Below are 25,194 nucleotides of genomic sequence, written 5' to 3'. Positions count from 1 at the left end.
AGTCACACTAAATTAGGCCAGAAAGCTGTAGTTGGAATTCTATTAATTAAGTCTATTGAACAATGCCCAGAGTGAGTGCTAAAGACTGTCTGCAACATCGCATCTGCATAACCCATTATTAATACCTGTTATTTTCACCATTCCAATCACAAGGTCAAAGTGCACTTCCTTTCTTGCGGCAACACTGTGCAGGCTTGATATTTTTGTGTAATTGGCAAGAATCAGAGCCAACAGTATAGCACAGTTTGCTCTGCAGGAGGTTAGTTATACTGATTTTGTTGGTGAGAACTTCACCACCACAAAGAGGTAACTTGGCTTTAGGATTCTGAATAAATTCTCTGGTTAAATCTGTTGCCTTTTTTTCCCCTCCAGTCCATCAACTCTACACTGTGTGACAGCTAGGACAACTCAAGGCCAACAAGAATATGGTGCAACAGAACTCCTAAGCTGCATGTATCTAAAAGACTGCCTGGAGAAAAAGAGTATGGTGTAGAATACTAGCATTTTCATACCAATACCCGCTTCATCCCATTGGGGAACTTCTTGATTTGGAAAACCCCAAAATGCAAACTTCAATTATTTTATCAATCCATGGCTGTTTTTCCATTTTTCAGATAAGCATATATCAATACTGCTAAGGCTTAATGCAACTATATTTTAGAAGAGTTTTTTCTTCTTCTTTGCCACAGAGATTTTGCCATAGAGATTAATCTCTATACAGACTAGGTTCTATACCTTTAACACTTTGACTTTAAGGTGGAGGCTTTGAAGTTCACTCATCCGTGATGAACTTCATTTTTTTTTTCAAGCAAGTATTACCACCTTCATCAAATCTTACCTTCCCTTGCTAATTAATTTCTGTGTCAGGCTGCAGAGACACCAAAGCATAAGTACTTACGCTGCCTCTCTTCCCAAATTAACTAAAACCACCAATGACCACACTAGCCCTCACATAACGTTTTGCAAGCTACATGAGTTAAAACCAGGAGTCATGCTGGGAGCTTTCAATGTTACTGCTAAGCAACCTGCAAGCAGCTGCTGAACTGCAAAATACAGACATCCTTCTGGGACAACTTGGGTAGAGCTTGAGTAGCACACTGATAGTGGAGCTAGTCACTGAAAAGAAAGCCACAGAGTCAGCAGCTGGCTGCAGAATTACAACAGAAGTCAGAGAAAGAGTCATAATATACTTCCCCTGTTCTCACGTGCTTCCCCAGGCACCTACAGATGGATCAAAGGCAATACACTGTACCCAGTGAACCTCTTACGTTAGGTAAAGTGCATCCCAACCGCAAACAGGCAGCACTTCAGCTGCTCAACATACGGTGCAATAGGAAGAAAAAATAAAGTTCAAAAGAATATAAGGACAGAGTATGAACAGGAAAAGAAGGAGCATATTGAAACTTAAGAGGGAGAAAGTATTAAAAAAAAAGAAGAAGACTGAAAACAAAGGAAAGCTGCAGTGGAAGTTCAGTATAGCACACCTTGATTTCTAAGTACAAAGAGGTTTAATTTTTAAGATTACTGTTAAGCAAAATGTTTTCCAAAGCTTCATGAAAAACCCTAACAAAATCTACACCTTTAGCGTGTGCAACGTGGACACCCCACCCAGAAACACCCAGGAATTAACTCCTAAATAAAAACATCACTTTCGACCTCTGGTGCCTTTCCACTCCACTCTTTCTCCTTTCCAGCTCCAAATACAAGCGCTATCAACTTGCAAATTGTGTTGGCATCATAATTAAAATCTTAAATAAGACAGTCATGTTCTCCTCATACACCAGTGTTGCCATATCAACGTTAACATGCCTAACCTCGCTAATAAAAATAGGTCTCATACTCAGCTTAAAACACATGGAAATGACTGTCAAAGAGATCCTACTCTGGGGGTGTTACTTCAACAGTATTGGCTTTCTGGTGGGGGAGTAAAGTAGTTGGGATTTTTATCTTTAAAAATAAAATTTACCACCGCAGAATCTATTGTCCCTGTTTCTCCACATCGGCTCTTCCATCTCTTCCTCCACGCGAGGAATAAATAACCAGGAGGACATACCCGGGGCACAACACTGCTACGTTTGCATCTGGAAGCCAAGCAGCAGATTATTCACCGAGCCCCGCTCCTACACAAACTAGGCCGCACGTACGCTACAGTGTTTTTTAGAACTGGGATGATGCATTTCACCATTATCGACTGAGAAGCCATAAAACGATCTTTTATGGGGTAAAGTCAAGGTAAATGACTGATTATCAGAACAGGAAATGATTTAAGCATTCAGCAGAAGAAATGATATGTAATAGCAACTTGCATTTGACTCGTGAAACCACATATAAAACAATATCAGAAGGCACCTTTTCATGAAGGTGATTTGAAGTGGCTTTTACTTCAGAAACTTGTGGCTTCTTTTATGGCATACTTGAGAAAATTAAAAAAAAAAGTGTAAAACAGTATCTTTGTGTCTTAAAATACTCTTAAGGGAGTGCTTTTCTCCATATTCTTTAAAGCTATAAAGGAGGAACTATCCCCCACACCCTGCTGCTTCAACATCACTGGGAAGCCTTAAATGAACTAACATTCATACTTAATGGAGTACCAAACCTAAATTGTGTTTCTTCTGTACTTTAAGTAGGAGCTGCTCAGCAAAACAGAAGGAGCTGAAGAAAAAGGATGCATTTGGAGCATACAAGCTACAATAAACAAATAAACAACAAGCTGAGGTATTAACACTGCCCAAGATAAATTTCCTTAAGAAATACCAGGCGAGAAGAATCATGAGAGTTCCGGAAGACATGGAACTACAAAGAATAAAAAAGAGCATCAGGTTGTATACTCAGAGATAAATACATTTTGTATTTTATCTTCCTGCCACAACCCGCACAGAAAAGCGAGCATAACCGTGTGGAATCTCTCATCTCTAAGTGGGATGCACGCAATGGAAGTAGATACCGTTGAATTTGGGAATAGATAGCAGGGAGGAAACAACTGCCCTGTACAACATTCCCCTATGGAAAATTACCTCAGCTGGCTCATATTTTCCACTTAAGTTAAACACTGATAACATCCAGCATGAACTCCTCTTTCAAGTTTCTCACCACCACCACCACCGGTATCAAAAGCACCAGTCCTCTCGGTGGGCTCAGCCAGAAAGAGCATGTAACAGAAGACAGCTTTAGCCAACACGGAATTCAGAAACATAAAGGTTTTAAACACACAGATAAGGCAGTTTGTTTCCCCCCTCGCCTCGTATCAGTCCAAAGCACGAGGAAAGTCTCCCACCTATGCAGTGCAACGCGAATTGCGTAAGAAAGGTGTCTTCCAGCGCACGCATGGTTTTTCCTTATGCAGTAAAAGACTTGTTTCAGTACAGTCTTATTTACAAAATTATCTTAATGAGTAAGAGGTACAGAGAGTTCACAAATCAAAATAAATCACCAGTTTAATTACACAAGCGTAACTGTCAAGCGCTGTACTTTGCTTTTATTTAGGTTTCTCATTACTACGTTCACAATCCTTTACGACGAGTGCTGTACATTAGTCACACGTACACAGGTTCACAAGGTGTCAGACACACGCAGACGGCCATACCTAAGCAGCGTCCAGCTGACAGAAGCCATCGGTTTTATAAGCATTAACTGAGTTTTGACCGTGAGACACAAGAACATAGCAGTTACATGTAAGAAAATAAGCCAGCCTTGTTTTCTTTTCTAAATACCTGTAAGATAAGGACTATGCGAGCACATCCACTTGTTTTCTGTCCTCAACTGCTTCTCCTACAGCTTGTTTCACGAATGTACTGGGGGTCCTTGCTTACAAAGGCGGCAAAGACAAGGGGGGGACCACCCTAAGAAGAGTGGTAAAAGGGGATGGGGAGCACACAGCTCAAGGTGGGTTCTCCACTCGGTAACATCCCTTAAACCCAGATGCAGGCTCCCTCTGAGTGCATTCTTAAGCATTACAAGGATAAATTGAATTAATTAAAACAAAAATAGAGTCAGCGTTCCTATGCCAATAGAAACCTCTACAACGCAACTCCCTCCTTTCCCTCACGAGGATCAGACAGATATTGAACTTTCAGCACCCTCAGAGAAGGGGCACAAAACAGTTTCATCTCCTGCCACTGGACAGCTCTAACTATCCAAGTAGCACCGGTCCTCAGCAGAGATTTCCTGATACTTAGATTCACACCAGAACACATACCACATGCACCAGCACTACTGACATTCAGGTCATGGCACGGAACTACCCAAAAAACACAGGACAGCCCAGCACTTGCAGGGTACGTGCATGGTGGGAGAAAAATGTATTTGATTCATGGGAAGACAGAGGCAGGCTTCTATAGTACTCCTATAAAGACCAGCCTGGTACACCAGCCTTTGGAGAGCGCATACAGGTCTCCCCTGGACTAATGGGAACCCTAAACTTCATGGCTAATTCCTATTATTGACGGCAATAAACACCAGTTTTATCTTTCATGAATCTGAAGTTAACGCTGATGGCTAACATATCGATTGGGAACTGACATTCATATTATATTACAAACAACTGACAGCCTGAACGTTAGGAGATCGTTAACAATGACACGGTTGGAAATTCAGAGATAGCAGAGGCTGCTGTCCGGCGTTTTGGGGGATGTAAGTTCTTGATATAACTGCGTGCACCTAAGCACACAATGCACAACGAGATTGCCAACACCAAGGATCAAGAGCCATGGCAGCAGCCCATCTGAAGAGCTGAGATGGACGGATTCCATTAAAACTCTACTTTCCTTCAAAGGGGAAGGAAAAAAAAAATCAAAATCAAAAGCACACAACCATCTGACCTGCAAAGAAGAATCAATCACTGTACCTAGCTAACAGAAAGATTTCCAGGAAATACTACTTTTATTTCTTCGTATGACTATTACGGCTCACTTTTGAAGTTTTGATTTAGGATTACTCTGCTTTAGAGCAGTATTTCTAGAAGGCAGTAACGCAACACTGAATATTTTGAGGAGGTCAAGTAACCTGATACGCAGCTTTTCCCTCCAGGTCAGTGGGGTTCATATCTCGCTAATGTCAGTAGTGACCAAAAGCTGTTGACATCAGACAGCTGTTCTGTGACCCACGAGGAATGAGCTAGTATTCTCAGTCCAGTTTTTCCTGGACAGGTATCCCCACCTTCACTAGCGCAACCGAGCCCACGCTCTGGCTAGCAGGTCTCAGGAGTTTTAAGCAGTGTAGATAAGGAGTAGCTTTCCCAATCCTGAAAGAGAACTAGAACTTGTAAACAGCTCTGTCCGGGTGAAGGCTGCATCATACCTCTAACAAAAAAGAAAGGAATTTCAATCTGTAAACATGCCAGGTCAGCATTTGCTGCAACACTATGTTGTCCTGAGCCTTGATCCTGCAAGCATTTGAAGGTACAGGTCATCTTTGAATGGTCTGATAACTACAAGTAAGCATTGCTCCTCTACAGGAGAAAAAAATAAAAATAAATCCACAGATGAAAGATGATTTGCCTAATTTTCATGACAAAGTACATATTACGTTAAGGAGAGCACAAAAATAAATCTAAAAAAAAAAAAAGTACTACTCGAACTGTAACTGCATGCTGCAGATTCATATACAGGAACCTCTTTCCCTTTAACTCCAAAGAATACAATTTTGCCAGCTTTACCAAGAGTTAATTTGCTTCTGAAAACTCAACATGACACACAGACTTGAATTTCTTCTTTGCACCCCTCATTGCACAACCATCCCAGATCTGCACATTTCACACAAACTGTCAGATGTAATCGTGCACCAACGGCATAACAGAGGAGAGAGAAGACCAAAACCTTATAAGCATTAGGGACTCCTCAGCCGTCTTCCCCTTCTCCCAAAAGCACGTTTTATTTTGGACTGCAATCAGTCTAAGCACAGTTCAGAAAATTCAATAAGCAATGCAAAATGAGTGTGAGATGCAGTTCTCGCCTACAGAAATATCCCACTCCTCGGTATGCTCGATTGTTTCGGGCAGAGAAAAAGCCAAGGAGCCCACAAGAGCCCATCTAAGAGGCAGCACGCAGCCACGAGCAACCTGCAGGCAGCTGCTGGAGCTGGAACCTCCCCGAGCGCACCCATCGTTGCGTAACGCTGCCTGGCCGGGGCTTTCACCGGCCAGCTCAGAACTGTTGTTAGAAGGAGACATCTCCTGTCATGCACCAGCAAATCGAAAGGGCTTAACGCACACACACACACATAAATAAATAAAATGAACAAGCCAAATAACAACAACAAAACAACCAACCGCACGCATGCAGGCGGAGAAGAGCTTAAGCCAGAGCTTACATCCATATGCTACAAACATCTCCTTTCCAAATTAAGTTAAAATATCACATGAAATGAAACCTTAAAAAAAAATAAAAATAAAGTTGTTTTCACGGTTCTACCTCAGCACCATCAGAAAACCTGGTCTGCCTTCTACAGTATCAGGGCTCTCTGGCTATTTGCATAGGTGCTAACAAGGTGTTATTTCCTTTATTATTATTATTTCTTATTCATTTTAACATTGTAAGCCCATTCCAGCTGCTCACCTCAAGAAAGCACAAGTGACATCCCATGGAAAAGAAACAAGGCGACCTCCTCCTATCCCCATTATCACCACCAATTGTTTTCTTACTAGATTTCCTTACAGTCTATATGAAGGCAGTGTGGAGTGCCTATGATACAGCAAAGAATAATCCTATTAAGAAATCAGTTTACTGTGCGCTACCCTCTTCAGGTACTATTTTAAGACCTTGAAAAGAACTCACTATCTAATAAAAAAATGAACCGGTTAAACAAATCTTCGTGTGACACAGTGACACAAGACAACAGTTACCAGCGGAGATGAAGAGACACCCAAGCAGCATTTCGGTTTTGTTCAATACTTTCTCAGTTTAACAAAGTCGATTTCTAATTGCATTGTAAAATTATTCGTGCAATACTGCTGAGTTTTCTAAGAAAATGGTGCTTTGAGATATTACGAACATATTAGCGTGTGGAAAGAAAAAAAATGCAAAAGAGTGGTTGCTGACAAAACCCATTAAGATGCAAACCACTGGGGGGGTTTGTCAATATGGAGATAGCAGTTCCAATTCTGCAGCAATTCTTACTCATGCTGAACACCTACTTTAGTCAAAGGAAGTTCTGTCACACACGCGATCAGGACGTTTGGTCATGTGTCAGGAACAAGGCAGATTTTAAAGCAAGTCCAAAAAAAAAAAAAAAAAGAAGGCAGCCACCCCATAACGGCGACGAAGCCTCCCCAATAGGGTTTGTTGTACCTAGAGAGGATATGCATCAGCTAAACAGAGCTGCTTCAGGTCTCTGAAGCCTGCTTCTGGCATGATATAAGTGCTTGTTATAAATATTCCGGGTATTGGAAGATAAATTTCCAAGCCACTTTAAAAAAAAAAAAAAAAAACGTGTCATGGTTGCAATTGCATTTCTTACGACATCTGCAATTCCATTTGGAGGAAAAAGGGTAAAAAAAATAATAATAAAAGGGGGAAAAGGCAATAAGAAGCGTAAATATAAACCTCCAAATAATAACACGGTAAATAACGTTTACATGGAAGGTTTGGCTTCGGCTCGTGGAAATGGGGAAGCGCCGATGTGCCGGGGCCGCCTTCCCCTGCAGCCCCGCGGGCCGGGGGAGGCTGCGGGCTGCCGGGGGCTGCGGGCCGCCCGGCACCGGGGGGTGCCCTCGTCGAGGAGCCCTCGGTGGCCGCACCGGGAGGAGGAGGAGGAGGAAGGGGGATGCCCGGCGGAGCTCCCCCTCGCTCTGCAGCCAGCCCTGCGCAGCCTGGGCGAGGAGGGGGGGGGGGGGGCCGCGCTGCAGCGGGGGGGGGACCCCCCCGGCCCCAAACGCCGTGCTGAGCCCCCTCCCCCGACCCCAACCCGCGGGGTGAGCCCCCCCACACGCCCCCGAGCCCCCCCGAGCGGCGGGGAGGGCGATACCCCGTCGCGGCACCCACCTTTCACCACCCTGTCCGTCGTCGACAGCTTGGGGTCGGTGGCCTTGTGCTCCGACATGTCGGCCGGGCGGCGGCCGCCGCTGCGGGCAGGGCTCCGGCTCCTCCGCGGTGGCCCGAAGTTGCCGCGTCCCGCTGGGTCGGCGCTGCCTTCCTCCCTCCTCCTCCTCCTCCTCCTCCTCCTCCGACCTCCGGCGGCGGATTATCCCCCGCTCCCCGCTGCTGGAGGCGGCCGGCTTCTCCCCCCGCGCAGAACCAGGCAAGTGTCAGCAGGCACCAGCGGCACCAGGCAAAGCCCCGAGCCGGCGGCGGCGGCCAGGTTGCAAACGCAGCAGCCCTGCGCTTCCTTCCTCCGCGGCGCAGCGCCGGCTCCTCCTCCTCCTCCTCCTCCTCCTCCTTAAGGTCAGGATCCGTCTCCCCTCCCTCCCCCCCCCGCCCGCCCGCCCGCCCCGCAGGCTCTCCCCGCTCAGCCTCTCCGCTCCCCGCAGCCCCGCTCCTCCGCTCCCCCCGGCCCCTCCGCTCCGGCCCCGGCCCCGGCCCCGGCCCCGCTGCCGGCTCCGCGCCGCCCTCCCGGCCCCGCTCCCCTCCGCGCCGCCATTGGCCGCGCCCCGCTGCCAGTCACTGTCAGGTAGCGCCTCCCGCCCGCCCACCGCGGGGCCGCCCAGGTGCGCCCCGGCCGGGGCCGCCGCCGCCTCACGGCCCTGCCGCAGCGCCCCGCAGCGGGGGCTCTGGGGGCTCGGTGTGGGGGGGGGGGGGGACCCCGCCGCCCCCCCTCGTCCCTGCGGGTGCCCCGAAGGCAGGCTTCGTGCCTCTGCCGGCAGCCCCCAGCCCCGCGGTGGGCGCCGCGTAGGGCTTGTTGGTGCGTGTTTGGCGAGGAGGAGCTCGTTTTTGGGGCTGAGCGGTTCCGGTTGGGTTTTTGCGCTGTGGGGTTTAATTACAGAGGAAAAACGGGGCGCGCCTCATCGGGGAGAGGGGTGTTTAGAGAGCTCTTGTTGAACAACGCCTGTGTAGGTGAGCCAAGAAGCCAGAGACACCTTGCCCGGCTCCCCGTTTCCCTCCGGGGTGCCGTTCGAGTTGCTTGGTTAGCAGATATTATTGCTTCAGAAAGCCACAAAGAAAATAACATGGCAGTTATGACACATATTCTCAGCTTTGATTTGCCTGGCAGTTCTAGGGGATGTTTGGTTGGCCGTCCTTGTGGTATTTTCCCAGAACATGAGAAGGCATCGTACGTGACTGGCCTTCAGTACGACGGCGTGAGTCTTGTTCCAACAGCCGTGGTGAGCTCCTTGTGGTGCCACCATCCTCTGGTCCCATGAACATGAGAACAAGGCACCCATCTGCGATTCCTCTCACAGCGGTAACACAACAATAAGAAACAAATCCAGTGTTCAAGCAAGGTATTTCCTGTACACCCAAATAAACCCCAGAGCCCACATCAGGTACGTATAAAGCTCCCCATATGCTAAGCATACTTTGTGAAGCACCAAGCGCACGGAAGAGCCTGGGCAGAAATGCCCCACACCTTCATCCTGGCTGCTGGGAGGCACTGCTTAGCGGCACTTGGACGCAGAAGGAGAAGCAGCACGTCAGGAATGCAGTATGGCCAGTAAATTCAGGTATTGCATACGCCTTGTGGGCCACAACTTCATGAGACGCAGAGGACCAGTTTGGATCCGTTCTTCTGTGACTGCAGGCTGTTTGCATGAGTCATTTGGATTCTTGATAGACTGCAATAACAGAGACTCTGGGTCTCCAGCTTACACTTGCTCCCCCATTAGTCACAGGACAAGACTTCAGCTCCGATTTTTTTTCAGCAAGTAATTATGACTATTGTTGCAGCTATATAAGGACATTTTAGTGTCACAACTCCGGCACCTTCCTAGGTATTCTGAAGGCCATCTAGAACTTCTTTTAGCATTTCTCCTTTGCTTCAAAGTTTTTAGTTATAATATGCCATCCAGGCCAGGTGAGGTTCTCTCATTTTATCTTGTGGAGGGAGGGTCTTGTTTATGCATTTGTTGCATTTAGTCTTCCTTTCCAAGGTAGAATCCCCATTGCAGGTATTTTCTTCATAACAAGTTTTCAGATAAGTTTACATAAGACAAAGATGAGTACCACTGCCAAGGACCACATATCATTCCTCTGCAATACATGGTATAGTTAAGATTCAGATCACAGGTAAAAGACCTCATCACCACTTTGTCTAGGTCTGGTGCAGTCTTAACCTCATGACTTGTTTCAGGAGCATTTGTAAATTCCTTATCCTTGCCATGAGGGAAGGAAAAAGAGAGACAAAAATCACAGAACGCCTTCTTTGTTCTCTTGTAATGGTAACAAAGTTGAAAAATTCTGTATTTCGGATCCATGTTAGTAGTAGAGGTTGTGTAACTTCCTTACTACTTAAATGTTTCTTTTCCCCCCATCTGCACAGCTTCTTCCTTCATCTTTTTCTCACAAAGACCTGCTTTACCATAGAGGGATTTCTTTTTCATGGGATCTGAGTTCTGTTGGATTCCTTTATTTCATTTAACAGGAGGAGAACATGGAGATACCTCTTTGAATGGAAACAACATGGTCCGTGGATTTCTGGGCAAATTCTAACACATTTGACTTCTCACATCAGGAAACCTTAGTAGCACTGTTAGTCATTTCGTCCCCTAGTAGAATGGAAGCCCAGCATTACAAACTGGAAGCTCTGATCTTCCGATCACAGGTTTTGGAGACAAGGTCTGTGAGAGCTGGGGGTGGGGCAGAGAAGTGGAAGAGGGATTTTTTTCAAGTCTGAAATAAGCCAGTCCCTACCTCTTCGCCTCATATGAGCAATTCTTTTCCATTTTAGCAGAGATGTGACAATTCTTTTAAGCACACAGCAGCTCCAGAAAGCAGCAGCACCCACCTGAAGTGGAAGGAGGAATAAATGACCACGCAATGAGAAGGCAGTCGTTTTAGGTCAAGTGTTTCATGATGATGTATGGGCTAATAGACTCCAAACCTTGTCATGTGTCCCATGAAAAATCAGTGGTCGAGTTGCCTGGACTTTATTTCAGCAGCAAGCTGAAGATTATTCTCTAGAAATGTAACCATATGTTTGCACACTGACTCAACCAATTAAGATCCTGTTTAAAAGTATTGATTGTAAGAGATAGCATTTTAAATTTTAATCATTATTATTAGAGAAAAACTGTTCTAACTGCAGGGAGTCTGTCCTTCACACATTAGCTTTAGCCCCTGGAAGTTCTGGCTTCACATATGATAAATGTAACTTGGGCAGTATCTTGGAAGTAAAGGGAACTACGAGAGTGTGCTTGAATATTATGATGGCTGCATGGAAAATATGTGCAGCGAGGTTAGTCTGGATACCAGTGTTGCCTTAACGGATTATTTTCCTGATTATTTTTTTAAATAAGAGAGATTTGTAATTGTTTCAGTTTACTTCCCTGCACTATAAAAAGTGATGGGATTCTTAACACCTGTGTATCGAAGTCTATTGCATAGGCCATAATGTCTACAACACAGTTGTCCACAAGATTAAAACTGTAACTAGCCTGTGTTGACAGGGCATTTCTAGGAGATATGCAGAACCCAAGGCTGAACTTCACAGTGCTGACTACAAGCACCTAAAACTTCCAAAAGGCCAACGTTCATCTACATCTGACAAAAGTAAATTTGACACCAAGTGCCTTGGAAGGCCAATATAACTTACTGGTGCCATTTGGTTCTGTTACGTCCAAGAGAGGAAATTCACGCCGGTGTAGAGAGCCTTTACAGCAATGTAGATCACTCTTAAAAGGGCCAAGGGGCACCATCCGATGGTGTTCTTGACAAATGGTTTCCCACACTTCTTCTACCTCAATACACAAGAGGGAGCTAGATAAAGGGCCTGTAGCAGGTAACAGTTCTTTGTTTCATCTAAACACGTTCTGCCCAGCTTGCAAAGAGATGGCAAGTTCAGATGGCAAAACACAGTCACGTAATCCATCACTTAATGCATTCTTTGGGTTCCCCGTGTGTGATCCTCATGCATCCAGTGCAGGCACTTAACCTGTCGCATGGTCAGCCTCTCTGGAGCTTTGCATGTTTTCCCCTTGCACGCATCTGTTAGGCATTTGGCTCAGCTGTTTCTATAGGTTCTGGATTTGGTCCTGAAGCTATCAGCAGAATTTATACACGCTGTTAACAATACTGTGCCCGGTTTAGAAAGCAAAGAAAAATAGACAATTTTACAGAGTCATAGAGGGGATGCTACCAAAATGAATCGTGCTGGAATAAAATATAAGCAGTGGCATCAGGAATGCTGGAGAGGGAAGGCAGGTTAGCTCCAAATTCCAAGATGATGAATCTGCATGGAAAACAGTAACAAATGGTGCTATGAGCAATTATACAGAGCCTAACTGACATTTAGAAAGAGTCAACAGATAGTAATAAAAAAGAACACAAGTGAAAGATAACAACTTTGAGCCCTGGAAACAGTCATACCCCCTGCAAAAACTAGCCTGCTTGCAGTAGGTTTCAATATAAAAGAAGCACAGCTATGGTCATCCAAGGCTGCGAATGAAAATCTGCATTTGGATTCAGCCTCTGGTGCAAAACAGATCCACAAGCTGTGCCTGTCATCCCAAGCAGCATGCAGACCCGAGACAAATCATGCCAAGGTCTTCCATCTGCCCCCTTTCCAACACTGCAGACACATCAGGTAATGCAGGTTTCTTACCCTGCAGTTTCAGATTTCTTAAGAGGCCCATATCTTCAGCGGGCTAACTACTGTATTAAGCTCAAAGGTGAAGACCAAGTTAGAATTAAGTTTGGGGCTAAATACTGAAGCCAGCATAAGAATAAGTCAGGAGACCGGAGAAGCAAAGAGTCTACCAAACTGAGGAGCATGGTCAGAAAGCCATAGAGCCAGAAGTTTGAAAATCTCTGTTCTAAGATAAGTCAGGGCTGGAACAAGGTGAGGTCTAGGAGACTAACACAAAGGAGACAGGAACCGGGGATCAAGACTAAGCAAACAGGAATGAAAAGCAGGAGAGACAGAAGCAAAACTACAGCCAAGTGGCACTGCAGACTGCCAAGAGCAACCGGTGGAGTTGCCTGACACATCTGCTGTTAGAGGAAATTAGCCAAGCCTTAGCTCCTGCACAGCTGGGCCACAGTCCCGGTCGCCCTACTGCATCCAGCTGCAGGGACGGTAGCCCAGGCAGAGCCCGACAGTGTGGACAAATGCGTACCAGCTTAAAGTTGGACCTGCAGGAGTAGCTCGTCCCTATAAATTTACTGGTGCAAGCAGCAGATTCAACTCGGTGTATGTATCCAGTGCAAATCCACTGCCCTGATTCGCCGAAATGTCTTTAAAATTATAGCTTTAATTAAACGCTGCAAGTTTGTGCATTGGAAAGGGCTTAGTGTAGAAGCAATAGATGTATTTGATGGCAGGCAGCAGTGCCAAGGTTCCCAAAAGTGGAAAGACATCCCCTCGTCTCCCCCTGCTGGCCTGCGCATCCAGGAGCAGAGTGCCTGGGAGCAGCCGCCTCCTCTGCCTCGCCTGTGCCAGCACTTGGAGAAGCTGCAGGAGGGGACCCTTGGGAGCAGCCTCCAACATCAAACCGTTCTCAAGATGCTGGCAACGGCTTAAAACCACAGTCCTGCTATCAAGAATTAGTCATTTGCTCCCAGGGAGTTCATCCTGCAGGCTCTGGTTCTTAATTAGGTGCTGCTCTTAATGGGAGGCTACAGAATACAGAATTTCACATTGGGCCTTAAGATGTTATCCCTGTGAATATTAAAATCTCCCAGAAAAAAAAATAATATATATATATATAAATTAAGAAAGGAATGGAAGAAAAGCTCATTCATTTTTTAAGATGTACTTGCAGCAGCAAACATCACGACAGACAGATGCCTGCTTAGAGAGAAAGGAACAGCATTTGAAGGAAATGGGAACAGCAAAGTAACGAGACACACGTTCAGTTTGTGTTATAGTCATCCCCTATCTGGTTAATTTAACTATGGCGTGGAATTAAAAACTACCAGCCGTAGGAGCAGCTGACGAGATTCTGAAGCAAAATGGGATGCTCAGCCTGTGTAATACCCAGGATGCCTTTCTGCCTCCTTTTTCAGGAGCAATGCTGTTGTCAGAGACAAAAGGACGAGGAGGAATGCATGTAGTTGTTTTTGCAGGAGTAGAGCCTTATTTGTTTTCATAAAGGTGCCATGGTTTATTATTTATTTTTGCTGTCTTCTGCTGCCAGAAAGCAGTACAGGCTAAAGCCCTGCTCCTGTAAAGGTAACATGCATGGGACACATCCTGGAGTAAATGATTTATTCAAGTGCCATCGGTGCCAACCGAGGGCTCGGTGGTAGCAAGCAGACCATGACTGGTGCTAGGGGTGAGATCACTAATAAGTTAATACCCAAGAAACAAACACTGAAAAATTCAATTTAATTGCCAAAAACTCCCAGAATATAAAGCGGCTTGTGATGTATTATTTAAAGCAGCGTGGTGAATATGAAAAGGAACAACAGACTAGAACGTGTTTTCTGTACTGGCCTCCTGTGCTATGCCTTTTCCTAGGAAGTTTGTAATGGAAAGAAAGGACAGAACAACCTGATCTCTGAACATGTGTCCATAAAATTCCCAAATATTTACAAAGCAAAACACTGAAACCTGGAGATTACCGTACAGTTTAAGGAGCTCTAATGAATACAGTTGTTGTCTTGAATTAAATGTAGCTGACTTATTCAGATTGGTTTAGTGGCAGCATTACAAAATATAAAAATCTTCAATTAATTTTCAGTCAGACTGGTCATAATTTATACACTGAGAATCCAGACTCCCACTTACCCCAAGGCTTTAAATTGCTGTAAGATGCAAAGCTGCTTTATAATGGTTATAAGTTACACTTGCACTCACTTAAAATCCATTTTATATTCCCGGGGTGATGAAGAGCAGCCCTAATGTAAGGCAGAACCAGGTTTCTAATTGACTACCAACATTTTCAACCAGCGCTGCACGTTCACGGCTGCGGGCTTAACCAACTGCTGCACGGGGACTCCCGCACCGCACCGGTGCCCTGCTGGTCCCCCACGGCTTTCCTGCAGGGCAGCCTGCAGGATCAGGTGTTAATATCCTTAAACAGCAGCAGCAAAGTCAACAGCCAAGCACCCCCCTTCTCCCACGTGCACCTGCGTCATTTAAAAACATCAACCTCGGGCACGCCACAGAACATCCTTTCAATCATATTTTAATCAAAATTGCTTTTCAGCTTCTCAAGTTTTATGTAAGAATCACATGAGCTGCTTTAATCTTTCCTCCTCCTCCCTCACTCCTCAAAAGAAAGTTTCAGTGCTCTGTGCTTACTCAAAGAATGGCATTCAGCACAGCAACAGACACATAAATCTTCTGAATTGCTAAAAAAGTGTTACCGAGAGGCTGGTATAGCTCTAGATGATGACAATCAAGTGCACAGGACTGGGGAAGGCAGTTGAAAAGCACTCAGATAATATATTTTCCTTTTAAAATATCCTTATTGGTACAGGGCACATCCATTCTATAAATAGATGTGCCCTACAGGATAGGGCAATTTCATCATCTTGACTTTAATGGTTTGTGAAAATAATTTAAACCGTAAGCCAGGAACAGACATTAACATTATTCAAAACTATGAAGATGTTGCTTATTGAGTGTAAGTAAATATTTTTCAGTTATTCTCGCCATCTTAGCATTGCCAATAAAGCTAGCACTTGTGTTAGTTGCTTTGTATGACACTGCGTTCTGCCTAAGAAGGAAATATTTCTCTAACTCTCCTGGAGTTCACAGTTATCCCAAGAGTAATGACTTCTTGCTGGTTGTCTTCCAAAGGATGTTGTCAGCCCCTCAGTAGTTCATTTCGGGTGAAAATAACCCTTGAGCCGTGGCCAGGCCAAGATCATATACCAAATAAGTCCCATTAAAATCTTCAGATAAGGCCTAAGTGATATTTAAGTACTCCAGCACCGGCCTTCTGCTCGGTAGCGAATTCATCTCATATCTGCAAAGATGGGTTTGCTCTGAGTTAAAAACTAGCAAGGGCTTAGCCTGGCCTCAGTGTGGGGACCGGTGAGGCCAGCTCCACGATCCCAGCGAGTAGCCCAGGAGACGCAGGCCCTGCCCGATTCTTGTAAGTTTCCCACTTGAGCATGTCAGCAGGATCACAGCCATCCCGCTGGAGGATCTGGACGTCGTTGCAGCACAGCAGTCCCTGGAGACTCAAAGGCCAGGAGCAGTGCTGACGCTGTGGCTGGTGCCGAACAGGGAGCGCTAGCACCACGTGCTTGGGTCCTGTTCTCCCTCGCTGGGGAGCAGGGTGTAGAGAGAGCAGCCATGTCCCGTCCACACATACACCCATTGCAGGCCACAGGTTTACATTAAAGAGCACGGGGCAGGAGATGAGTCAGAAAAAAGTGATTGCTGCGATGCAGGTAAACAATTAAATGTGGTCTACCAATACACTGAGATCCTACCAGACAGCAGATGGCCTGAGGAGTGGGTCATGACCTCCATCACTTCACTAAAATGCTTGCCTTTTGCCCCGTCTTGTCCAGACTTTGCTTGAGCTGACACTTTTTATTCTTGCTTCGATTTCTTCTAGGTGTTGGGTCAGCTGGAAAAAAGGTCTTGTTCCTTCTGGAAAGAAGCGAGACAAATGGATGTTTCCAGCACCATATAATTAGAGTGCAAAGCATGGCCACAGATAAAATATAGATGCATGTAAAATATGGGAACCAGACCTTCTGCCTTGCTAATGCAATTATTCATACGCATGGCAACACAAATATGCTGTGGAAGGGAATCTGTGTCAGTGATAATGTTTGCTCAGATATTCACTTGCATATTCATGGGCTCAGATGGAGAATATGCAGTGGGAAATGATTGGTCCACCTCCTTCCATTTCTGTGTCCTCAAAATCTCCCTCCTTTGTTTTCCTTTCTTCTTTTTCTTTCCTTTCATTGTTTTTCTTCTTATTATTGTTATTAATTATTATTATTATTTCCCATCCCCCCATTTCAGAAGTACCTGGAAGAGTATTTCAGACAAGCTTTCTAACAGCATGATTCCTCTTAATAATGCAGATTGCACCGTGCACACACAATCCTTTGCTCCTGGAAGAATCTTTGTAATGGCCAATTAGGGCTGCTGGGCCTTTTCTGCCTTCCCTTTTCTCTCATTTTCTCCTTCTCTTTTTCTTTCTCTCTCCTTCTCTCTCTCTCTTTTCCTTCTTTCCCTCCCTTCCTTTCTTTTTGTCTTTCCCCTCATCTTCTTAGCTCTGTTACAGCCCCTGGCAGGCAGTGATAGGGAAGGATGAAGAAGGCCCTACTGTGACATTTTCCAGAGATTCTTTCCCAGGAAGGAGCCATTTCACAGCATTCCCAGAATATACTCTCATAGTGTCCAGAAACACTTTCCAAAGTATTCTGGAGACTCTTAATCTTAAACTCCATTACTGCAAGTGATCTCCAATTTCTCCCCATCTCCCGTGTACTTTGAATGATTTCAGGCTTTCTTTGGCCAATGTTTTTGAAGTATCTACCAAAATACATTTGCAGGTAAAATCCGACCACATAGCTCACAAACAGAGGGGAAGCTTAATAAATCTATTGTTTCGCCGTTAAAAAAAAAAAAAAAAAAGGAAGAAATTGCTAATACTGCTCTAAATACATAGTCACTGCCAACAGTAACACACATAGCAGCCAGCTTCCATCTGCATTGAGATTTCCCAGACAAGCTGTACGGTATCGCTCCAGAAACTGCTAAGCCTTGGCAATAATCAAAAGATTGGTGGGGAGACACTGCAGAAGCGTTGGATAAAGTTAATCGGGCAGGCCAGTGGAACAGATACGAGCACAAAAGTGAGGGAGAAGCAGCTGCTGACCCACCGGTGACAGACAGCAGCCTTTTTTACTCTGAAGCTCTGCGTATTTTGCTGGTCGTCAGAGAGAGCCTATTCATCTATATGATGTTAATATTTTCATGTTATATAAGAATATATCATTCATACATAATGCTCATGCTATGTGAAGATCATACAGGAAAGCTCTTATGAATAAATGCTCAAAAAATTAAATTTACTTTCTCCTAAGAGTATGCTGAATGCCCAAGTGAAGGAGGAAAAAGAGGCTTATAATCGCTTGTATTCAGGGGCATAGAGATGCTTTTGAGCCTTTTGTTTACTTTATATTAGACTAAGAGTATATATTTATTATAATTCAGGGCATCTCCTTTCATTCCTGCGACTTCCTGGTAGGATTTATCCTTTTAGTGCTCTAAAAGCTACCATTTGGCATCTTCCATAATTGCTTGTGCAGAAGGGCAGGAACACTAACACCCTTCTTTCTACCTTACTCACCAACCACAGAGCATCGTTTCCTTTCCTTGCACAGATATACGTAAGTAATCGGCAGCAAGAGAGCTTCGCATTTCACATTCAAAGATGCAGTGCCTGGAAGCCAAACGCAGCAAAATTCAAACTGGGGACAAGACACACGTCTTTAACAGTGTGGGTAATTAACCATTGGAATTGTTTGCCCTGGAACGTGCTTTGACACTTGGAGCTCTCCCATCAAGGCTGGATGTCTACAAAAAGATGCCGACCGCTTCGACTGCAAGATACTGAGCTTGGTGCAGGAACCTCTGGCCTTGTTATGCAGAAGGTTAGACTAGACAGTCCCTAGGGCTTTAGTGGCTAGGAAACAAATACAGAAACACAGTCAAATGTAAAACACAGTTTGCACAAATGCTGGTAATACACGCTATTTATGAATTCACTTCGCTGAGTATTTCAAGCACTTGAACTTCAAATGAGCTTTCTGTGGGTGTCCGCACAACTCATACCAGAATATACAACATACACACCAGAAAGTGTACAACTGGGAGACAGCACGGCTTCAGGTGCAACCAAGGCAAAATTCCCATAAAATGTAAAGCCTGTGTCTGCACACTTTTGTTCTTGTATTCTTTTTCCTACTCAGTTCTTTTTAATAGCCTGAAAGTGAAGAAATGCTCTCCAGAAGCAGCAGTACACCGATGGGCTCCAGCTGGAGAACTGAAGGGCAGAAGTTCACCAAAGTCACCCCGTGTAGCCCTGCATTGGCCAAGACCAAGCTGCTGAGGCTCCCAAGGCACTGCAATTTGGATTTCCTCTGATACACCTGTATGTCTTCATCATTTAATTTGTATAAGCCACAGTCAAGCTCAGCGTAATTACAGTTCTGTCTGGCAGCTTTAGCCCCCTGCAAAGCAAAATCCTGGTAGGAGAGAGTAAACAGAAAAACTCCACCCAGCCCTCACCAGCAATTAACAGAAAGGAGCTTCGGCCTCTACAGCTGGAGCTTTCCCTCGGAGCGCTGGTCACCCAGACCAGGCAGCACGAAGGCCATGAAGCCTCACAGCCCACGCCTTGTTGGTTTGCATAAACATTTGGCTTCTAGCCAGAGAGCCAGAACCCACGGCAGCTTCTCCTTCCTAGGAACTGTGTATTTGAATGCTGGATGTCCCGTGTCCTCCTGCCACCTCCAATTAACTCCAAAAGTTCTTTATGGCATTTTATGCCAGCAAATTCTTCAACCCAGCCTGCTGACTAGGTGGCTCTTTTTACAAAATACCGCACACCGAGTACCTGTAGGAAAGCAAAATAGGACGTGCATGAAAACACCAGACTGTTTTTCCTCGCAGCTCAGTGACAAAGTCCCTAATGTGACTGTTTCACAGCCCTGACACGGTGTGACATCTTTCTAGTGCTACTAGTCCCGGTTACTGCTCACAGTCTGTCGTGGCTTTTCTTAACTTTAGCCAGTCATCCAGATGCCAGATAAATTCAATTCAGCTATTCAATTGCCAGATAAATTTCATCAACTGGACTAGGTATACGGAATATTTTAGCCAGAACTGTGGGCTGAAATTTACCTTGTTTAGGGTTGGAAAAAAAAAAAAAAAAAAAGACGACACTCGGCCCGTTCAGCCTGTGCATGAAAACCACTAAAGGCAGCGGTTTTGCCTCACTCCTCAATTAGTCCATTTATTTCAGTGAAGCTCCACAAGCCTCCACAAGAGCTAAATATGTCTCCTAGGATCCTTTTACTGCCCAGATCAGTCACCATGCAATCCAGAGCCCTCTGAGCTCGCACCAAAGCGAAGTGAGGTGGTGGTCTCAGAGAAACCAGGCCTCTCAGATGAGACGTCAAGCTGGCATCCCTGCAACTGCATTTCCAGACAATAGGACTAAACCGAACCAGCTGGAGACAGCCCAGTCCTGTAGCCACAAATGAGTTGGTTGTCATTTTGAATTGCAAACTCTCCTTCAGTGTTTCTGCATTTTTCAACTCAAGAATTGTGAAGGAAAGCCCGGAGCTCTGTGATTTTTCAAAATGTGATAGGTGCCAGCAGCCTATTTATCCACCACACGGTTGTGTAAGAGTGGATCAACAAGTCTCGCTGCTTTTCCCTTCCCATGCCACGGCAGACATGATTTAAATCCTAGCCTGTGATGTTTGCTGTGTGTTGATGGCTTTTCACCTGAAAGCCCTGACATGTCAGAGATCACAGGACCATGGGTCGCTAGCTAGCTATCACCGTGGCGAGTTTTTCCTGGTCTGTGGTTAGGTATCAAATAGGTGGAACAAGCTGGAGACCCCAAGTAGTCTTTCCTGAAAGCTGAACTCCTCAGGCCAGAAAACTGCTTAGCAGGATTCTGTCAGAATTCATCCCCCCCACCCCCAAAAAAAAAAAAAATCAGCAGAATTTCAGGAAAATTTGATGTATGTGTAACCAAACTTAGAGAAGAAGAAAAAACATACATTCTTTGTTTTTACTGATGTCTTCTATTTTTTCTCTTTTATCCCCTTTTCCCCTACTAACCTGAGTTTTAAATCGAGCGGATCAAAGCAGTGCCTATCGCAGCCATACAAGTGGAAGCAAGCCCTTTACTCTAGGTGGTTCAGGCCCACATGCTAATGCTGAGGTACTGTGTGGATGTCCTGTTCGGTGTAATTACATCTTAAGTAGCAAATTAGACTCACTGTTCGTGCTCCCTGAAAGAGCTGAACAACTGCAATGGCTTTCAAGATAAGATTTTTATACTGATGCTCTTTCTGCCGCTGTACCAAAATTCTTGTGGTGAAGTCAGTGAATCACAGTAATATGTAAGTGTTGACAGCTATTTATGTTAGGTCCTTTTGAATTTGTAAACAGAATATGACAGAACTAAAGCAAATGCCAAGAGGTTATTTTACACTCTGCTGAACTACACGAAGTGATATAAAGGCATTTCAGAAAAGTTTTACAGAGCTGGGGGAAAACACTGCACTGTGGGACAAAAATTCAGATTGCGTTGGAGAGAAGAAAAAAACAGAGTTCCCACGGGGAGAGCTCATCCTCGTAACATTGCGATAGTTCACGTTCACTTCCGAGCTGCACGAAGCAGATAATTAACAAAGCAAGCATGCGCACTATCAGCCTACCTACAGTAAGGATGTGATGCCAAGGCATGGGCTCCCTTTTTATATCAGATACATGCATCACAGTGGCAGGCATCCTTAAGGGCCTAGAACATACACAGGCACACAGAAGAGAAAAAAAAAGAAAGAAGGAAAAAGGTTGTGCAGGTTCTGCCCTAGCCACAGGCAGGATGTAGCCCACAGAACATTTCAGCAGCAAGCCACATCCTCCTTCTCTGTTTCTTTTTTAGATTTTATGGGAGTCCCCAAGATCGACGTGCAAGAAATGTTTATTCTTCATTCTGCTCTTTCCCTCAGCCTCCTGCTCTCATGCCACTAGAAATCACCTAAGAGAGAAAACAAAATGAGGTCTAGGGTACAGGAACGTGAAGAGCTTGCTTGGTGAAGCAATAGACAAAATAGATTTGGAGATAAAATTCACAAAGAATCTCTGCTCTGTGTCCCAGCTCTAGTTTTCAGACAGCTGACTGTGAGGTATTCAGGCTTTTGGGGTGGTTTTCTGCCTGGCCATATTTCTGTTTCTGAACACGTTTCAAGGCAAAGGAACAGAGTATGTTTGTGTAATCAGGCCCAGTTCCCACTTGCTAATGCAGTGACTTCTAGCAAGGCTCAGATTGACCTGAAGTATGCTCAGACTGATCCTGTGATACCACAGACTGGCAGAGACGATGGGCACAACCAGATCAGCATGAGAACTAGCCGGTCTGCTTCAGTTCTCTAATTGCATGCCATGCCCTTCCATCTCCAAGAGCTTTTCTTCACTTGATTCTTAAAGAGAAATAAGACAGAACAGGTAGAGAGGGACCCTGATCACGTAAGTTCTAACAGGTGAAAAAATACATGGATTTTGTTGCACAGAGTCATTTTATGAGTTATTTATGCTGTATTCTCTTTTATTCATGCTGGTTTAAACCAAGAGTAGTTCAGCCACTCAGCCAGCACGAAGGAGTTCTCAAAAGTGAGATATCTGATGTTTTCTCAGCTCAGAGGGGTCACAATGCTTTGTGTGAATATCTGCTGTCACTTCTGCCCTCCCCACAAGAAAGCATGTTTCCTGCTAGCTACAGGAAAAAGCTTGAAAATGCAAGCACTCTGGTTAAAAAGCCGTAAGAACTTCTAAACGTATTATTGCTCAAAGCGTTATCGCTTGTGAGCCAATTTCATGATTTTGAACACTCAGGATTGGCAACAGTGAGCAACTTGGAACAAATGAGGTGTAAATGATAAGTAAGGCCAACAAAATATGCACAGCACAAAGAGCATCATATATGGTTGTGTCGTCCACGTTGGCTGACCTCTGAGTAGTATCTGGAATGCTACTTAATGAACATTGCTTCAGTAACCTCAGTCTCACTGCCAAAGTCAATACTTCTGTTTGTGGTAACACGGCGCGTTATGATACATGAGATGAACTGATCGTAAAGAACCTGATGAAAGCTGGAAAGATTGAGGGAACAGATAATGTTTTCAGGAAAAAAAATATAAGACATGGAAAATTTTACTTATTTGGGCAGCTGAGCACAGCAGATGGCAAGATCTTCAGGGAAATAAACACAAAGTTTGGGAAAGCAAGAGTGTGTTCTAGCAGTTGCCAGTGATCTCATGCAGCAGGAAAATCAGTCAAAAATTAAATAGACACTCAGTAGCACCAGTGTTTTGTCAACATTTTGTAAAGAACGGGGACTTGGCAGCCAGAAAGCATAGGACAGAGGAGGCTGACTGGCTTCGAGGGCCAGCGTTTGCAAAAATAATTGTCAGGATCAGATGGTATTATAACTTTAGCAATCAGGACTTTTTAATGGAGATTCACCAATTGTGTATCAAAGAGCATTCAGCTCTAAAACTAAACTAAATGTGCATCTGCCACAGCCCCCTCCCAGGCTACTGACTGTCAACTGATCAAATAAACCACGAGCAGGAGCTGAGCATGCTACATGACGGAGCAAATAACATTGTCCTAAGGAAATGTTTTTATCAATTAGTATCATTCATAAATATGTTCGTTAATTAATATGATCTGTAACCATATGAATAAGATTATGCATCCAAGTACAGAGTGTTCACAAATCCATGTTATTCAGTCGAAGGCCCATGACGACCTCTTTCAGGAACGGATGGGCTGAAGCACTGTGCAATATCTCACCTGGAATTTGATCCTACCTCCCTTCATTCCTACTCAAATTGCACATCTCACATCTGAGGGGTGTATAAGGCAGGCAAGATTGTGCCTATTAGGTCGAACTGAATTAGGAAGTGAATTTTGCTTCAGGATCAGAAATTAGAGAGAGCCAGAATCATCCATCCTCCTGCTTGTGTTGCAGGTCTCAGTCTCTACTCGAGTTCTCTTTGTACATGGAATTCCTTCTTAGTCCTCACTTTGAATTGCTGCATAGAGAGTAAAAATAGGTTGGTATTATTCTGTGATGCTACCCAGCTGCCAAAACCTGAAAAAAAAGGCTACACATGCAAGGTGTATGGAGAGAAATTATATGTGCTTTCTGTACATTGACCCTAAAAGTGTAATCATCGTGGAACTGAGTGAATATACCGCTGTTGACAAGCACGACTTTTACAACATCTACCTCATGATCAAGCATAGCTCACATAGGATTTATTTAAAAGAGACAAGGCTGGGTATACAAACAAATTATGCAAAAAAAAAAAATATCTGCACGCATCTCTACCTATGTGTGACACCTGTGTCTGCAAGTATATGCCTAAGAGCAGAAGGCAGCAGGACTCACTGTGGCAGCAGCACTGGGGAAGGAAACAGCATCAACACAGTCCCTAGAACCCAGAATTTTATCTGGGTAACAATTTCTTCCTAGTTTCCTAGGGAAACTGGACTTTCTGTCCTTTAAGTTTTGCCCTGGTTTAAGTTTACAGGCTAGATGAATGAAGTGTTCTCCATGGTGAGGTTAAGTTAGCTACTTTTTTATAACAGATTATACATTCGGTTGCCATCCTGTACTAGTGAACAAGGTAAATTCCTTCTCTCCTTGTGTCAGAGGGTTTCCCTGGGCTTCAGAAAGGGGAAAGAATTTCATGCAGCATTTGAAAAGTGCTGAATCAAGTAAGATGATACATCATATTTGTATGGATGTGGATACCTTTGGCTTAAACCTAGATACAATAGGAACATGAGCAAACAATAGTAATTAGTAAGCTCTTGCAGGAATCGTGTCCAAATTACAGTATTTTAGTAATTTACATCAGCTGTTAATCTGATTTTTAGGTATTCCGGACAGAGGCATAATATTAAGATAATCAGGAAACAATCCCTTTCTCTGTTTGTTGATGATGGCATTAATTGGAGGCACCAGCACTTAAAGAAAATCTCACAGGAGTCTTAGGCTTATAAGGACTTCAAACATTAAGGCACCTATCTACTTCAAAACAATGGCCCAAAAGAAATCTAGCCATATTTTTTTGCATCTAGTCCAGTATTTTGCTATTAATACAGGCAAAAAAAATAAAATAAAAAAAAAGCATACAGTAGACAGTCTATGAGACATGTCTCCAGAGAAAATTTCCTCCTAATATTTAGTTGTTTGCAATCCATTTGTTCTCTGAAATTTGAGAGTATGTTATGTACTTTCTGTGCATTTAATACTGTAACTCTGGATATATTTGTTTTCTATATACATATTAAGATTCTCTTCTGTACCCAAATAAAGATGCTGATCCCAAATATAGCTTCTCCCACTGAATCACAGAATCACGGAGTGGTTGA

At 44.4% G+C, this 25,194-nt stretch overlaps 1 protein-coding gene across 6 annotated transcripts in view; it reads right to left on the bottom strand.

The window, feature by feature from the left end:
• PPP3CA (protein phosphatase 3 catalytic subunit alpha) overlaps positions 1-25,194 on the bottom strand; it is a 287,540-nt gene that overhangs the window by 189,764 nt on the left and 72,582 nt on the right. The window contains exon 1 of one of the 6 annotated variants that reach the window (XM_080590675.1): positions 7,977-8,407. The exons of 4 other annotated variants lie outside the window; for them this stretch is intronic. In XM_080590675.1, the coding sequence (XP_080446801.1) occupies positions 7,977-8,034 (58 nt within the window). In that variant the 5' untranslated portion in view covers positions 8,035-8,407. Of the gene's footprint in view, positions 1-7,976; positions 8,408-25,194 lie in introns of those variants that run through there. One more of the 6 variants, XM_080590676.1, reaches the window with a different exon arrangement.

Source organism: Anser brachyrhynchus (assembly GCF_964034855.1).
Source record: "Anser brachyrhynchus genome assembly, chromosome: 4".
NCBI classification, from domain to species: domain Eukaryota; kingdom Metazoa; phylum Chordata; class Aves; order Anseriformes; family Anatidae; genus Anser; species Anser brachyrhynchus.
The sequence above is the reverse complement of the archived record's forward strand: the minus strand, read 5'-3'. Positions and strand labels throughout refer to the sequence as shown.